The 18,517-nt window shown below is 50.7% G+C and overlaps 1 protein-coding gene across 2 annotated transcripts in view; it reads left to right on the top strand.

The window, feature by feature from the left end:
- Positions 1-17,644, top strand: part of cpamd8 (C3 and PZP like alpha-2-macroglobulin domain containing 8) — a 160,339-nt gene extending 142,695 nt beyond the window's left edge. For both annotated transcript variants that reach the window (XM_038777043.1, XM_038777042.1), the window contains 4 exons: positions 4,247-4,459; positions 5,792-5,866; positions 12,581-12,758; positions 17,492-17,644. In XM_038777043.1, coding sequence (XP_038632971.1) covers positions 4,247-4,459; positions 5,792-5,866; positions 12,581-12,758; position 17,492 — 467 coding nt within the window. In that variant the 3' untranslated portion in view covers positions 17,493-17,644. The remainder of the gene's footprint in view (positions 1-4,246; positions 4,460-5,791; positions 5,867-12,580; positions 12,759-17,491) is intronic.
- The last annotated feature ends 873 nt before the right edge of the window (positions 17,645-18,517 follow it).

Genomic DNA, 18,517 nt, shown 5'->3' on the forward strand with positions numbered 1-18,517 from the left:
TGAGGATAATTGGGTTACAAGTGACTGTTCATGCCCACTGGCACCTTGGCAGTGAGGCTCTAAATAAATTTAGAGTTCGCTTTTTCCAATTAAGGGGCAATCTAGCGTGTTCAACCCACCAAGCCTGCACATCTTTGGGTTGTGGGGACGAAACCCACGCAAACAAGCGGAAAATGTGCAAACTCCGCACGGACAGTGACCCAGAGCCGGGATCGAACCTGGGACCTTGCCACCGTGCGGCAATAGGGCTAACCCACTGCGCCACCGTGCTGTCCCCTCAATGCTGGTTTAGCTCACTGGGCTAAATCGCTGGCTTTGAAAGCAGACCAAGCAAGCCAGCAGCACGGTTCGATTCCCGTACCAGCCTCCCCGGACAGGCGCCGGAATGTGGTGACTAGGGGCTTTTCAGAGTAACTTCATTGAAGCCTACTTGTGACAATAAGCGATTTTCATTTCATTTTTCATTTTCATTTCAAGGGGTTATTTGATTGTGGAATTTCATGTGTGTTCCCAGACCTCACGCGCACATTTATTCAGACCAATCTCGGAGGACTGGTGTCAGGAACAGGCACACCCACTACGCCAGGCATTGATGCCAACTGGTGTGGGCCAATCATAGTTCTGACTGAGATCTAATTTAGAACCAAACTGTGACCTTCTCTTCCACACATTCCAGTTTTATTTAACCTGGATAGTGCAGCAACCAACTTTGCCCTTGAGGGAGCGACTTCGGGGTGGGTTTGGTACAGTTGGTGTCCTGAGAAGTTACAAACATTTGGATTCAATGTTCATTTAGATCAGGATTTTATTATATATTATGGCACCCTGGCATAGTGGCTAGCACCGCTGCCTCACAGAGCCAGGGCCCCGGGTTCAAATCCAGCCTCGGGTCACTGTCCGTGCGGAGTCTGCACGTCCTCCCCGTGTGTGCGTGGGTTTCCTCCGGGTGCTCCGGTTTCCTCCCACAGTCCAAAGATGTGCAGGTTAGGCGGATTGGTCATGATAAACTACCCCTTAGTGTCCATGGATGTGCAGGTTAGGTTATGGGGATAGGGTGCAGTGTGTGGCGGAGTGGACCTTGGTGGAGTGCTCTTTCGGAGGGGTAGTGCGGACCTGGTGGGCCGAATGGCCTCCTTCTGCACTGTGGAGATTCTAGGATTGCATTGCTTTGATCAAACACCCAAGGATAGAAAGAAAATGGGGAGGAGTTTGACTGTGAAGTCCGTTGGGACATCCTGACATTGGGAGACAGACCCTGGTTTGGGAGCTTTACTCATGAGAGGGCACCTTTCAATTTTTTTTCTCACTCAAGGGGCTGAGGAGCAAATTCAGCAAGTTGCGGTTTGGCACAACATTAAACATCAATATTTTTTTAATTGATAATTTTTTTAAGAGTAATTTTTTTTACATGACCAGTAAAACGAAACCAGGCATAGTTGCTCAGCCATTTCACAGGCAGTTATGGGTCAACCACATTTCTGTGGGTCTGGAGTCACGTGTAGGCCAGACCGGGTAAGGACGGCAGATTTCCCTTATCTCGGACAACCAGATGAGTTTGTGTTTCAAGCGATGAGACTTTCATGGTCACCATTCTGAGACCGGCTTTAAATTCCAGATATTATAAATCGAATTTAAATTCCACCAGCTGCAATGGTGGGAATTGAACGACTGTCCCTAGATCTTTAGCCTGGGAGTCCGGATCACCAGTCTAGTGGCATTACCAAATGGGCAGCACGGTAGCACAGTGGTTAGCACAGTTGCTTCACAGCTACAGGGTCCCAGGTGCGATTCCCTGCTGGGTCACTGTCTGTGCGGAGTCTGCATGTTCTCCCCGGGTCTGCGTGGTTTTCCTCCGGGTGCTCCGGTTTCCTCCCACAGTCCAAAGATGTGCAGGTTAGGTGGATTGGCCATGATGAATTGCCCTTCGTGTCCAAAAAGGTTAGGTTAGGTGGGGGTTGCGGGGATGAGGGGGATGCGTGGGCTTGAGTAGGGTGCTCTTTGTAACGGCCGGTGCAGACTCGATGGGCCGAATGGCCTCCTTCTGCGCTGTAAATTTTATGATCTATAACCACTAGGCCACCAGCAGTTCCTTGTGGCCTCCTCAGCCATCGTGGCCTCTGTGCTCCATTCGGGGGCCGGCGACTACGCGGAAGAGTGCATCGTGGCCGTTCACCTTCATACTGCCCCTCGCCAGTGAGCCTATCAGCAGCAAAAACAGGAGAGAAGTGGCTTGTGACTGTAGAGGGAGCTCGTTGCTGAATCTTTCCCTTCGCTTGCCTGTATTTTGGACACTGAGCAGGTGATGTGTCGAGGCAGAGCGGCAGCCAGATTGTGGGGTACATTTGGACAGGCCAGTTTATGGAGTGCCCTGGTGGAGCAGTGCAACTTGTGTGCATAGCTTGATCTTTCTGCCAGTCTTTTGCCAAGATTCTTCTAGCTTGGGCACTCGTACTGTGCGGGAGTGGGAAGGAGGGTTGGCAGTCGGTTATCAAGGTAATGTCTACTGTGAATTTAAGAGGATGATTACAGAATTTACAAATACAATTTCTCATTCCCATTTTGGTTTTCAGGAGACACAATGTCAGGATCCACATGTATTCTGACGCCACTAACTATTAACACACATAGACCCCTCCCCCCTCCCTGCATCTGATTGTCAAACTGTTTGTGCAACACCCACATGATCAGCAGCATGGTAGCATTGTGGTTAGCACAATTTCTTCACAGATCCAGGGTCCCAGGTTCGATTCCCGGCTTGGGTCACTGTCTGTGCGGAGTCTGCACGTTCTCCCCGTGTGTGCGTGGGTTTCCTCCGGGTGCTCCGGTTTCCTCCCACAGTCCAAAGGTTAGGTGGATTGGCCATGATAAATTGCCCTTCGTGTCCAAAATTGCCCTTAGTGTTGGGTGGGGTTACTGGGTTATGGGGATATGGTGGAGGTGTTGACCTTGGGTAGGGTGCTCTTTCCAAGAGCCGGTGTAGACTCGATGGGCCAAATGGCCTCCTTCTGCACTGCAAATTCTATGAAATGAAATGAAATGAAAATCGCTTATGTCACGAGTAGGCTTCAATGAAGTTACTTTAAAGCAATAAAGCCCCTAGTCGCCACATTCCGGCACCTGTCCGGGGAGGCTGGGTACGGGAATATCTCTATGATCATATCTGTATGATCAGGAATTTGCTTGAACTAAATATTAAGAAGATGAAGCCTTTGGATCCTGTCGCAATTTCCAGCCCCCCCTTGTCACTCACTCCATCCCTTTTCCTGGTAACGGAGGCTGAACCAGTCTGTTGTCATCCTTGGTATCATATTTGACTCTGCAGTTGGCATCTGAGCCTTTACCCATGCCGTCACTAAGATTACCTATTTTTACTGCAACCCTCATCCGTCCCTTGCTTACCTCCGGCAACGCTTTCCTGACCCCCCCCCCCCCCCCCCCCCCCCATGTTGGTGCTGTCCATAAACTTTTGAGTTCATCCAAACTTCTGCTACCCTGTTTCCAAACTTGTTTAGTTCACCCATCGCCCCTGTGCGCGCTGACCTACATTGGCACCCAGTCCGGCAACACTTTGATATTAAAGCTCTCCCCATTGTTTTCAAATCTCTCCACGGCCTCGGCTCTCTATCTCGAGCAACTCTTCCAGACCCCCCACCCTCCGGGATCTCTGCATTCCTCTAATTCCGGCCTCTTTCATTTCTCTGAGGGGCATGTTTTCAGCTGCCAGGGCCCTAAGTTCTGGAATTCCATCCCCAAACTTCCCTTTTGTCCTTTAAGACGCTCTTTAAAATTGACTTATTTCACAAAGTTTTAGGTAACCTATCCTCAGTGTCTCCTCAGTGTCAAATTATGTTCGATGATTGCTCCTTGGGCCATTTTACGACATAAAGGGCACTATATAAATGCAAGTTGATGTGTTGGAGCCCAGCCCCTCACCCTCAGCTGACTACAGGGTTAATCTAGTCCATCATAGAATCCCCAAAGTGCAGAAGGAGGCCATTTGGCCCATCGAGTCTGCACCTACGTGCGAAAGAACACTCTGGAAAGAGCGCTCACTCTGGGCCCACACCCCCCACCCTATCCCTGTAACCCCACCTTAACCTCACAACTTTGGACACTAAGGGACAATTTAGCATGGACATTCCCATCTAAGTTGCACATCGTTTTGGCACCGAAAGGGTCAAAGGGCAGGACGATCAAAATTATTTGAACCATTCAACTTGTTCAATGCTCCTTTTATTTATTGCAGGCTTTGTCCAGTCTGGTACCTGTAAGAATGTTTATGACTGTCTGGATGAGGAACACTATGAGCTGTGCACATGTTACCGTGACTGCGGCTTCGATGGAACCCCTGTGTGTGGTTCTGATGGAATTCTGTATCGGAACCAGTGTCAGATGGAGGTGGTGGCATGTCGAAACAACACCAGAATTGAACAGGTCCCTGTGTCACAGTGCCCCTCAGGTAAGAGACCCTCCATTCACACACTATCTTTCCGCTCCGACAGCGATTACAGAAAAACCGTCTTTTCACTTTCGGGTCCTGAGCTGAAATTGAGTTGGACGGTGGGGTTAACAGTCACTGTCAGCTGGAGACCAGCACTGAGGCCCAGCTAATTCAGGACAACTGAGGAGATGGATTTGGTTTGTCTTTCTCTCTCAACCTGTTTGTCTGATTGTTTGTTTCTCTCTCGCTCTCTCTTGTTATGGGCCAGGGTTTAGAGAACCCCAAAGTGTATCATAGGGAGTTCACCTGACCCACAACTTTTAATAGATTGAGGTATGGGGAGCACACGGCCCACTCTGCAGGTGTGGTACAGCAGAAACGGAAAAGTATTTTTTAAAGCAAAACAATGTTTATTCTATAAACTCAAATTAACCTTTTTAAAACATACAGTGAACATCTTAGCAACCATCAATTCAAATACAACCCCCAAAGAATACAACACTAAGTAATCCTTTAAGCTTTCCTTTTAACATCCATACGACTTAAAAACACCTTTTAACAGAAGCACATTCACTACTGAGAACATTTATAATTCTGAATTCACCAAATGATCAAGAGATAGTCTTGTCATGGCAGAGAGATTAACAGTACACCTGCTCTGTCTGGCTTCAGCTCCAACACTGAAAACGAGACTATAAAACACCCTGCTGCAAACAGCCTAAAACAAAAGTAAAAAGCTGACAAACAGCCCAGCTCCACCCACTCTCTGACATCACTGCAGTAATAAACATCCATTTCTTAAAGGTACTCTCACTACAGATATGTATATACATACCCATTTATAAACACCCATTTCTTAAAGGTACTTTCGCATGACAGTCTCTCTCTCTCTCCCTCTCTCTTTGGTTGTCTTTCCCTCCGTCTCTTTTTTTTAAAAATAATTTTTATTGGAATTTTTTACAGAAAATATAAAAATATAACAAGTATAGCAACAAGCAGTAATATGCAACTAACAGCCCCATAACACCCACAATTCCCCCCATACCGTAACATCACATGTATCACACTCCCCCCACCCCCCCCTTTCCCTCCATCTCTATCAGTCTCTCTTTCTTTGTGTTTCTCGATTTCTCTGATCATGTCTCTTTCTGCTTGTCTCTGAACCCCCCCCCCCCACTCTCTCCCAATCTGCATACCTCTCTCTAACTGTATAGTGGACTGAACTTTAACTCTGAATATCTGGGACTGACTTGTGCCCAGCCGGTTGTTGTGAGGGTTTGTGTTGAGGGGCGTTGGTGAAAGTTGGTGGCACTGCAGGATCAATTCTGACTTCTGTCTCTTCCCCCGCAGCGGAAAGTGCCCCTGGAGAGAGTGAGTCTGTGGAACCATCCATAAAGCTGCAATTGGTAGAACAGAAACAACCAGGTAAGTCGATCTGTAACGTGGTCAGACCTCCCAGTGTGATGGGTCGCTTGGCGAGTGCTTCATGTAACACAGCTACACACTGGGCAGCAGGCTCTCCCGATTCAATCCCTGCCCAACCTGGGCTGAATGGGCTGATCACAAGGTGGCTGAGGAAACAGTCAGGTTGAATATGTGCCAGAGACCCTCCAGCACTCGGCACCCTTGTGCCGCAGTCTGTACCCCGGAGAGAGCCCACTCCGTCGGGCAAAGGGAAAATTGAGCAAGGGAAGGAAGCTGGGATTTCGATGAGCCAGACTAACCTCCGCAGTATCAGTGGGAATGTTACGGAGCTGGACTGTCAATGAAAGCGATTCAAAAAATGTGGGGGGGGGGGGGGGGGGGGGGCAACCTGGGGGTCGAGAAGGAGGGGGAGGTACTATTGGAGGGAGGGGAGGTGCCAGACTGTCCCAGCACAAGCCGGAGGGGAAGGATGGCTGCCTGGCACCGTCAGTACTGCTGGCCAATAGGACACGGCTTCACCAGCAGGCAGAGTGAGCAGTTGCTGGGGAAGGGGGTAGAATTGCTGGGAATAAGTGGGTCGGGGTGGTTCGTTGACGCATGTGACTGCATTGCCGCTTTCCCACTTTGTGTGGGTGGTTTCTGGTCAGTTTTGTCCCAGTGTAAGAAAAAAGGAAATGACCTTTATTGTCACAAGTAGGCTCCCATTAACACTGCAAAGAAGTTACTGTGAAAAGCCCCTAGTCGCCACATTCCGGCGCCTGTTCGGGTACACAGAGGGAGAATTCAGAATTCTCAGCCGGTACGGGAATTGAACCCACGCTGCTGGCCTTGTTCTGCATCACAAACCAGCTGCCTAGCCCACTGAGCTAAGCCATCCCTGAAAAACGGAATGCCAACCGTGCTTCCATCACCCCGGCACAGCGCTGTGTGCTGCCCCCCCCCCCCCCCCCCCCCCGGCACAGCGCTGTGTGCCGCCACCCACCACCCCCCAGGCACAGCGCTGTGTGCCGCCACCCACCACCCCCCCGGCACAGCGCTGTGTGCCGCCACCCACCACCCCCCCGGCACAGCGCTGTGTGCCGCCACCCACCACCCCCCAGGCACAGCGCTGTGTGCTGCCCCCCCCCCCCCCCCCCCGGCACAGCGCTGTGTGCTGCCCCCCCCCCCCCCCCGGCACAGCGCTGTGTGCTGCCCCCCCCCCCCCCCCCCCCCGGCACAGCGCTAAGTGACGGGGCCGGGGCCGTGGGACGGAGCCGGGGCCGTGGGACGGAGCCGGGGCCGTGGGACGGAGCCGGGGCCGTGGGGCGGGGCTGTGGGGCGGAGCCGGGCTGTGGGGCGGGGCTGTGGGGCGGAGCCGGGGCTGTGGAGCGGGGCCGTGGGACGGAGCCGGGGCCGTGGGACGGAGCCGGGGCTGTGGGGCGGGGCTGTGGGGCGGAGCCGGGGCTGTGGGGCGGGGCCGTGGGGCGGAGCCGGGGTTGTGGGGCGGAGCCGGGGTTGTGGGGCGGAGCCGGGGCCGTGGGGCGGGGCCGTGGGGCGGAGCCGGGTCCGTGGGACGGGGCCGGGGCTGTGGGGCGGAGCCGGGGCCGGGGCTGTGGGGCGGAGCCGGGGCGGAGCCGGGGCGGAGCCGGGGCTGGGGCTGTGGGGCGGAGCCGGGGCGGTGGGACGGAGCCGGGGCTGTGGGGCGGGGCTGTGGGGCGGAGCCGGGGCTGTGGGGCGGGGCCGTGGGGCGGAGCCGGGGTTGTGGGGCGGAGCCGGGGTTGTGGGGCGGAGCCGGGGCCGTGGGGCGGGGCCGTGGGGCTGGGGCGGGGCCGTGGGGCGGAGCCGGGGCCGTGGGGCGGAGCCGGGGTTGTGGGGCGGAGCCGGGCTGTGGGAATCATTGCGCAGCTCTTTCAAAAACCCAGCACGGGAACAAAAGGACAAATTGTCTCCTCCTGCACTGTATGAATCTGTGATCCACGAGACAGTGGGAGTCTTGCTCTGCATCGACAGACCCTATTCACACACTTTACATCAAAGAATTTGCTTCTATCAGATGTGAGGCCGAGTCTACCTGTGTGGCAGGAGCTGGCTCCCCGCATGTGGTATTTAAGCCATAATTGTTCCGTGCCTGTGTTTTCTAGTCTTCCATCTCTCGGCTAATCTGTCTCCACCTGCACAGACCCAGACACCCTGAACCCTACCAATTTACACATTCTAAAAGGTGTTTCGTGAGCAGGTGAAAGGGAAGTGATTATTAATTTACAGCTGGTTCTTTTTTTCTTCTCGTTTTAATTTTTCAGGTGATTACAGTGCATATGAAGGCCGATTCTAAACTACTCTTCAAAGTAATCAGTTAAAACTGAGCTGTATAATGACAGTTTTACAGAATGATGGCCCGATCTAAACATTTGCTCGAGCTCCTTGATGAATGTGTTCAGTCGAAATGGCTGGCGTTTTCTCCCGCCTGGTATCCACTGTGTGGACACCTCATTCAATGTGTTGCCGAGTGACAGGTCAGGGTTGCCACAAATTCCGAGGGTTTTGCCGCAAAAGCCTTGGTGATGTCGTGCACCTTGTAGATGGTGCACACGGCTGCTGCTGTCCGTTGGGTGGTGGAGGGTGTCAATGTTTGTGGATGGGGTGCTAATCGAGCGGACTGCTTTGTCCTGGATGGTGTTGAGCTCCTCGAGTGTTGTTGGGATTACGTTTATCCAGGCAATTGGGGAGCATTCCGACTTGTGCCTTGTAGATGGTGGACAGGCTTTGGGGAGTCAGGAGGTCAGTTACTCCCTGCAGAGCTCCCAGCTTCTTGACCTGTTCTTGTAACCAGAGTATTTATGTTGTTAGTCCAGTTCAGTTTCTGGTCAATAGTAACAGGATGTTAATGATGGGGGATTTTCAGTGCTGGTCAATGTTGAGGGAATTCTCCATCGGAAATACTTATTTCCTGGCTGTTGAACCCATGATAAGCAGAACGTATAGGCAATAATAGAAATTATGAGCAAAGTTTATTTCAGTTAACCCTCCACTCCCCTAAGGGCCTCCTTTCCCGACCTGCATCTAGGCCAGAGAGTTTTAAAAAAAAATTTAGAGTACCCAATTCAGTTTTTCTAATTAAGGGGCAATTTAGCGTGGCCAATCCACCTACCCTGCACATCTTTGGGTTGTGGGGGCGAAACCCACGCAAACACGGGGAGAATGTGCAAACTCCTCACGGACAGTGACCCGGAGCCGGGATTGAACCTGGGACCTCAGCGCCGTGAGGCAGCAGGGCTAACCCACTGCGCCCCCGTGCTGCCCTTGACAGTGAGTTTTTATACAGCTGGGACTGTCCTTGTGGAGGGGAAGCCCTGCTCCCGCCCCCCCTTAAAGGGGAAGTTGTCATCCCCCGCAGGGAAAGTCCCGCCCCCCTTAAAGGGGAAGTCCCGCCCCCCCTTAAAGGGGAAGTCCCCAGCCCCTTTATATTCCGGGGAGTTCATCGGAAATCGTGTTAACGTGATCCCGGGGCCTCCATTGGGGTTACAGCACGGGCTCTTGTGTGAAGTGACCCATTGATTTGTTCGCAGCTCTTAAATAGAATTACAAATAGTACAGCTGCAGATTGTGGAAGGTGGGTTTTTGGGTGGTTCTCTTCTGGGCAGTTGACATTCCACAGAATTATAAACAGGAGGAAACTTGGTTACAATACAAATGGAAATGCAGCAAAACTGAGGGACCAGTGAAAACGTGTAAATCCCAACCGGAGTATCACTATACTTGCATTTATATAGCGCCTTTCATGGCTTTGGGAAGTACTTTTCGCAACCAATGAAATATTTTTGACGTATAGTCACTGTCGCGATGGAGGCAACGTAGCAGATAATGTGTGCACAGCAAGATCCCACAACGAGCACTGCAATAATGACCACATGTTGGTTGAGGGATAAATATAGGCCCCGGGGAACTGTCGAGGACTCGTCTACTCTTCTCAGAATATGCCCTGGGACCACTTACATATACCTGAGGGGGCAGATGGGGCTTTAATATATTTTCCAAAAGATGGCACCTCTGGCTGTGCAGCACTTCCTCAGTACCGCACTGGGAATGATAGCCTGCACCCTGTGCCTGAGTTTTATTCAGAGGTGAAAGTGCCATGACTGACATAGGGGCAGAACTTAAAGCACCCAATCTAATTCCACTGACCCCCTCACTCCCCACCAGTTTAATATCCCATTCTCCCATCACTCCCCAAACCCTGAGGGACTCCCGCGGTGATCAGCTAAGATCGGGGCAGCAGGGTAGCATGGTGGTTAGCATAAATGCTTCACAGCTCCAGGGTCCCAGGTTCGATTCCCGGCTGGGTCACTGTCTGTGTGGAGTCTGCACGTCCTCCCCCTGTGTGCGTGGGTTTCCTCCGGGTGCTCCGGTTTCCTCCCACAGTCCAAAGATGTGCGGGTTAGGTGATTGGCCATGCTAAATTGCCCGTAGTGTCCTAATAAAAAAGTAAGGTTAAGGGGGGGGTTGTTGGGTTACGGGTATAGGGTGGATACGTGGGTTTGAGTAGGGTGATCATGGCTCAGCACAACATTGAGGGCCGAAGGGCCTGTTCTGTGCTGTACTGTTCTATGTTCTATGACTGAACTCCAACCATCACAGCCATCTTCCTCAGTACCGACCAGTGGATGGTTTACCCCCTGACTCCCATTGACTCCAGCTTTGCGCGGGCTCCTTCAGTACCGACCAGTGGATGGTTTACCCCCTGACTCCCATTGACTCCAGCTTTGCGCGGGCTCCTTCAGTACCGACCAGTGGATGGTTTACCCCCTGACTCCCATTGACTCCAGCTTTGCGCGGGCTCCTTCATGGCGCACTCAGTCAAACGTTGCCTTGATGTCAATGACGGTCATTCTCACCTCACCTCTGGACTTCAACTCTTTTGTCCATTTCGGAACCAAGTCTGTAATGTGGTCAAGGGCGGCGGATCCCAAACTGAGCGGCAATGAGCAGGTTATTGCAGCTGTTGATGACTCCTTCCATCACTTTGCTGATGATAGAGAGCGGACTGATGAGGCGATAATTGGCCGGGTTGAATTTTTTCTGCGCCTGGCCAACTTTCTACATTGCCGCCAGGTAGATGACACTTTTGTAGCTGGACTGGAACAGCTTGGCTAGGGGTGCGGCAAGTTCTGGAGCACAAGTCCCGTTAATGATGGGAGCTGTAGAGGATAAAAGCATAAAAATCACAAAACAAGTGGACAGGTTGAGGTCTTGTGACGCAGTGGGTAACGCTGAGCCAGAGACTCTGGCTTTGAATCCCACACCAGGACTTGTTGGTCGAGGGAGGTGGGTTAATAAAGCAACAAAACAGGTGAAGCTTCAGCCTGGTAAATCCTTCCAAGGCGCCCAGTAACCGATAGTAACAGCAAGAGAATCGGGTGATGGAAGGAACATTGGAGCCTCTACCATCACTATCCACAGCTCCAGACGATAACACATGTGTAAAGGTCCACAAAGCCACGCATGTAAAAGCCCATGTAGCCGCAGCAACGTAGGCTCCTTGCTTATTTGGCCGGATGGACCAATACGGGTCGGATTGGTGGCAACAGCTTGGGGTTCTATCGCCAATCTGCCTGGTGCTTGCCGTACCCAAGGTAGAGATCGCAGTGCTGTGGGTCGGAACCCCCCTTTCAGGCAGAGAACCAGTCAAGTGGACAGATGCAAAAATATATATATAATGGTTAATCGACCTTTGACCTTCATTGCAAGGTTGCTGCAATAAATGAGGGCAGACTGTGCAGATTTTCCCCACATGCCGGGAAGGTCAGAAGGTTGAGCAAGCAATTTGGGGCAATCAAAAACAATTTTTATTGTTTTAAATGCTGCTCAAGTTACGTTGGGTTGATACTTGAAATGTGCGTTGATGTGCTTGAATATTCCGTCAGCGTGTGAGTCTGGGAGCACAGTAAACACAGCTCCTTCAAAGCAGCCAAAATCACATCGAGAGCCTCAAATGTAAACACACTTCTTGTTTACTCGGAGGTCGGTGGGGCTCAGACTCGTCCTGTTGACTGTTTTACAAGATTTCCCATTTGGTCCTTGCTCAACCTCTTACTAAAACTGTTGCCAAACTTTCCCCCCCCCCCCCCCCCAAAGCTGTAGCACCACCTGGGAGTCAGAGAGGGCATTGCAGCTCCTCAGAACACAAAAGAATTGTATTTCAATATTCAAAATGCTTCAAAAATTGCAACTAATTAAGTCATTATTAATTATATGTTTTGTTAAATCCCTATCTCTCCGACACATTCACTCTGCCGCTATCTTCCATTTCTATGACTGTACATCTATCTCTTCCCCTCTGTTCCTGCTCTTTTTCTCTGTCCCCGGTTCTCCCTGTTTCTCCCCCTCTATATGCTCTATCTTTTACTGTCTTTGTCCACTCCTCCCTGTCACACTCCTTTGATCCTACCCTCTCTATCTATCTCAATCTCTTTCTCCTCCTTCCCGTTCCATCCCTCTCCGATACCTCACCTTTTCTCGCGTTCTATTCTCCCTGTTCCTCCATCTCTCCCTCTTCCCTTTCTCGATCCCGTCCTCTTTCACTAATACTTACTCCTCCACTCCCCCCCCCCCCTCACACGTCCTTCTGTCCTTTGCATTTCCCCCTCCTCCTATTAACCAATTCTCTTTCTCTCTAATCCCCCCCCCCCCCCCCCCCCCCCCCCCCCCCAAACGTTACCTCTTATCCCCCTCACACAGACACCATTACTCTGCCACAGTCGGAACTTTCTTACTACTCCTATGGAATGGGTTACGAATACGACCCGGAGTTTGTGTCCGATGTGGATGATGGGTTTGAAATGAATGAAGATCAGGCAGAGCGACAGAGCCGGGGAGCAGAGGGAGAACAGACAAGGACTTCCGTGAAAAGTGAATGGTAACCAACAGAAACCGTTAATAAATAACAGTCCCACACCGAGTAATGGCAACCGTACTCAATTCACTAAACTCCCTGTGTCACAACCCTGGTTAGTTGTTGAGTTCTGAGTAAATATGGAGTGGGAGTGAATATGTCTGTGTGCAATAAAACCTTCCTGTCACTCTCTCACTCACACTCTCTCACTCACTTTCTCACTCTCTCACTCTCACTCATTCACTCACTCGCTCTCACTCACTCACTCTCACACTCTCTCACTCACTCACTCTCTCTCTCTCTTTCACACTCTCACTCACTCACTCTCACTCACTCACTCTCTCACACTCTCTCACTCACTCTCATACTCATTCACTCACTCGCTCTCACTCACTCTCACACTCTCATACTCACTCACTCTCACTCTCTTACTCACTCTCTCACACTCTCTCACTCACTCTCACACTCACTCACTCACACACTCTCTCTCTCACTCTCACTCTTTCACACTCTCACTCTCACTCACTCACTCTCTCACTCTCACTCACTCACTCTCTCACTCTCACTCACTCTCTCACTCACTCTCACACTCTCTCATACTCACTCACTCGCTCTCATTCACTCTCATACTCACTCGCTCTCACTCACTCACTCTCTCACTCTTTCACACTCACTCCTCACACTCTCGCACTCGCTCTCTCACACTCGCTCACTCGCTCTCTCACACTCACTCACTCTCTCACTCACTCTCTCACACTCTCTCACTCTCTCTCATACTCACTCACTCTCTCACTCACTCACTCTCTCACTCACTCTCTCTCACACACACTCTCAGTCACTCTCTCATTCACTCTCTCACTCACTCTCTCACTCACTCTCTCTCTCTCATACATACAACCAGGCTTCCCCATGGTACAGCCTGGGCCCTCAACAGTGGACACACCTGATGTGTCACATCAGATCACACCTTGGTCCGACCCTCCGCTTTCTCCGCCTTTGATCACCTCCCCTCATTCCACTGCACCCGCCTCCCATTTCAAATCCTGCTTCTCTCTGCCCTCCGAATACAGCAGAAAACAACGGCATCAAGACCTCGTGGCTGTTTTCCTCCGTCACACTTGCTCACAATGACTTCTGATCTCGCTCTCTCACTTTCACTCTCCGGATTAGGTGCACTGCTCCCCTACCTCCCTCAATCTTTCCCTCCATGGATTTTTTTTAAAATTTAGAGTACCCAATTATTTTTTCCAATTAAGGGGAGATTTAGCGTGATCAATTCAACTATCCTGCACATCTTTGGGTTGTGGGGGTGAAACCCACGCAGACACGGGGAGAATGTGCAAACTGGAACGGTGGCGCAGTGGTTAACACTGCTGCCTCATGGCGCCGAAGACCCTGGGTTGGGATATGTGGAGTTTGCACATTCTCCCCGTCTCTGTGTGGGTTTCGCCCCCACAACCCAAAGATGTGCAGGTTCGGTGGATTGGCCATGCTAAATTGCCCCTTAATTGGAAAAGGAAAATTGGGTACTCTAAACTTTTAAAGAAAAGAAAGGATAATGTGCAAACTTTACACAGACAGAGACCCGGGGCCGGGATCAAACCCAGGTTCTCAGTGCCGTGAGGCAGCAGTGCTAACCACTGCGCCACCATGCCACCCCTCTCCCTCCATGTAAGCACATTCACCGTCACCCCATGTGCCCCCACTACCCCCTTCATGTCAATCACAGGTACAGCCAACTCGGATCACTTCTTGTGTCACTCTCTATCGACAATCTCCTTGCAAACATCCTTCCTTCTGTATCTTCCCCTGATCACGTCCCCCCTCCACAGTTCACTTAAAACCGCTCTTTCAAACTCCTAACTATCTGGCCTTTGGCCCTATGTTCTCAGAAACATTTCTGCATCAAATGATTTCCTCAACTGCACCCTAAGCTCTACATTAGGGGCAGCAGGGTAGCATGGTGGTTAGCATAAATGCTTCACAGCTCCAGGGTCCCAGGTTCGATTCCCGGCTGGGTCACTGTCTGTGTGGAGTCTGCACGTCCTCCCCCTGTGTGCGTGGGTTTCCTCCGGGTGCTCCGGTTTCCTCCCACAGACCAAAGATGTGCGGGTTAGGTGGATTGGCCATGCTAAATTGCCCGTAGTGTCCTAATAAAAGTAAGGTTAAGTGGGGGGGTTGTTGGGTTACGGGTATAGGGTGGATACGTGGGTTTGAGTAGGGTGATCATGGCTCGGCACAACATTGAGGGCCGTAGGGCCTGTTCTGTGCTGTACTGTTCTATGTTCATTTAAGGCCCACGTCACCAATAAAATGTTTATCCTCTTCCATCCTGGATGTTTCTCCCAGTACAATCCTTCTTTGTCCCGAAGATTGCAACACTCCAGTCAGCTGCCCCTATCACATTCCCCCCACCCCCCACTCCCGCTTCCATTAGCCCACCAGGCCAAGAACTCCCTGTCCTAGCCCTGAACTCGAATCTTTCTCTAGTTTCTCTCCCGCCACTCTCAGCTCAACTTGTCCGCCTTCCCGTTGCATTCAGCGGCATTACCATCGCTGAATTCCCCACTATCAACATCCTGGGGGTTAACATTGATCAGAAACTGAACTGGACTAGCCATATAAATACTATGGCTACTAGGGCAGGTCTGAAGCTAAGAATCTTGCGGCAAGTAACTCACCTCCTGACCCCCCCAAAACCTGTCCACCATCTACAATGCACAAGTCAGGAGTGTGATGTGTCATAACATACACCAGTATATCATGGTGCAGACACACACTGATGGACACACACAGGGACCAATCAACATGTACAAACACCGCAGCCAATCACCAGTTAGAATACACACGCTATAAAGGCAGAGGGCACCACGGTTCCCGCTCATTCTGGGTGCTGCCTCTCAGTGTAACAAGAACTCATCCAGCCCAGCAGACTCACACCACACGCTGAGAGAATCAACTGGTTCAGACAAGGCTTAGGTCTCTAGTTTAAGTTAGCATCATTTAGACCCACAGTCACCGTGTGTTAGTTAGTTAGAAGTAGTTAATAAAATTGAGTTGAACCTTCATCAGTGTTGGAAGTGTCTGTTCATCTCTCAAGTCTACACTAGCCAACACTTCGTGATGGAAGCACTTGCCTGGATGAGTGCAGCTCCTACAACACTCAAGAACCTCAACACCATCTAGGCTAAAGCAGCCCCGCTTGATTGGCACCCCATCCACAAACATTCACTCCTTTCACCACCGCCGCACAGTGGCAGCCGTGTGTACATCTACACGATGCAGCGCAGCTACACATCAAGGCTCCACATACGCGGGAACATCGCCATCTGCAAGTTCCCCTCCCAGCCACTCGCCACCCCCACCTGGAAATATGTCCCCATTCCTTCACTGTCACTGGAATTCGCTCCCTAACAGAACCGTGACACATTGACCACATCATCATCCTCCTCCACCAACACTCTCTCCAGTGTCGTCCAGCTGGGTGGTTCTGCTCTCACCCAATCTTATCTAACTGTCGACAGTCACCTGCAATGACTTCTCATCCTGCTCCCCTGCCATTACCGCTATCCTTGTCCCCTTCCCATTCCTCATCTGCTCGCTCAGTGACACTATCCATAAACAGAGTGTTAGTTTGCACACGCACGCTGACAACACCAAGCTCTCCCTGACCTCCACCTCTCTGTCCAATCCTGAACTGTTTCCTCGCTATCAAACTGCTGATCGACATACAGTACCGGGTCAGCAGAATCTTTCTCCATCTCTCTCCCTGGCCCAGTCATGTTTGATCCCAAGATGACCTCTTACTCGTACCATTAACCCTGTTCTAACTCAGTCAGGGCAACGCCTTGATTTTAAAACTCTTGTCCTTGTTTTCAAATCCCTCCGTGGCCACACCCCTCCCAATCTCTTTACCTCAGGGGTGGGCAAACTACGGCCCGCGGGCCGCATGCGGCCCGCCAAAGGTCTTTATGCGGCCCACCAAGATCAAGTCATTAAAAAAAAAAAACATTTTTTATTTTTTTATTTTTTTTTAAATTAATGTTAATGGGGGGGCTGTTGGGTTACTGGTATAGGGTGGATACGTTGACTTGAGTAGGGTGATCATTGCTCGGCACAACATGTGTTTCATGTGAAGTTTCTACTTTAAAATATTAATTAATAAAAATTAATTGCTTTTTTTTTCTTTAAAAACCTTTTATTTTGGCTATTTTAAATATTAATTATTTTACTTAATATACTATGCGGCCCTTTAAAATTGTGAATTTCTGAATGTGGCCCTTGCACAGAAAAGTTTGCCCACCCCTGCTTTACCTCCTCCTGCCCCACAACCCTCCAAGATATTGGCGCTCATCTCATTCTGACCTTTTGAGCATCCTCAGTTTTAATTTTGGCGGCTGTGCCGTCTGTTACCGGGCCCCAAGTTCTGGAATTCATTCCCTAAATCGCTCCCCCTCTCTCCCTCTCTCCCTCTCTCTCTCACTGCTTCTTTCAGATGCTTCCAAAAACCAACCTCTTTGACAAAACTCCTGATCACCTGAACTAATATCTCCTTTTGTGGCCCCGTATCATATTTTGTTTGACTATGCCCCTGCGGAGTGCTTGAGGATGGAAGATGCAAAATAAATATAAGCTGTTGTTGTATGGAATGGGGCGTTTGTGCACGGCTGTCATTCATGTGCACGTCTCGTGTAAAGGGGAGCGTGTCTGTGCGTGTTCGGAGTCACTGATGAGCTGTTCTGTTTCTTCTCCAATAGAAATGGATTCTCAGGCGCAGGAAGAGGAGAAGTTGGAGAACACGGATATTCAGCCCTCTACATGTGTGTTCATATGTTACAAGGACCGAGCACTGTTGCTGAAGACAGCACAATATTATCTGCACCCAACTATTAAATAGACTAGACATATTTATCCTTTAGTATTTGTTTAAACCAAACAAACATGTTAGTGGAATCTGGTATTTATATTTTGTAATTATAAATGTTCCGATCTTCACTCTGTGATATTTATATTTGTGTTTTAGTTAAAGGTCCTCTTTCTCCGAGAGCTGGGTCAAAGGTCAACTCCCCAACATTTATTATTTAATTTTTTTTTATTATTTACAATTTCTCCCTTCCGCTGGACGACATTCACCCTCTCCGGGGGGGGGTCCCTAGACTGATGGGCAGTTGGTTCATGTCTCGTCCTGCCCCCCTGCCCCTGACCAACACTGAATATTGGCCCTCAGTACATTCACCCCAAATGCTGGCCCCTGTGTGTCCGTCCCGTTCCCCCCCCCCCCCCCCCCCCCAACCCCCATGATGGAGGCTCTTTGCATCTCACTGCTACGTGCTACAGTTGACCTCACAATGGGACAGTGTTGGTGGGGGTGGGCTTCCCAACACTAACCCATTGCCTCTGGGCCACGCTGTGCAGTGGGAGGGATGTGGGATTTATGTGCGGGGGTCTAAGGCGTTCATAGCTTCCAATAATAAAGGTGACAATCTTCCCCAAAAACGTATTGATTCTGACTTTAATTCCGTCTTTGTACCAATTCATTATTGACTCTTCCCCCTCCTTCTAACACATTTAACTCACCAGCAGCGGGAATCACAGCGACAGGAGGAGGCCATTCAGCCCATCAAGACTGCGCAACCAAGTGGAAAAACAGTGGCGCAGTGGTTAGCACTGCTGCCTCACGACGCCAATGTCCCAGGTTCGATCCCGGCTCTGGGTCACTGTCCGTGTGGAGTTTGCACATTCTCCCCGTGTTCGCGTGGGTTTCGCCCCCACAACCCAAAGAT

Source organism: Scyliorhinus canicula, chromosome 18, assembly GCF_902713615.1.
Source record: "Scyliorhinus canicula chromosome 18, sScyCan1.1, whole genome shotgun sequence".
Lineage (NCBI taxonomy): Eukaryota > Metazoa > Chordata > Chondrichthyes > Carcharhiniformes > Scyliorhinidae > Scyliorhinus > Scyliorhinus canicula.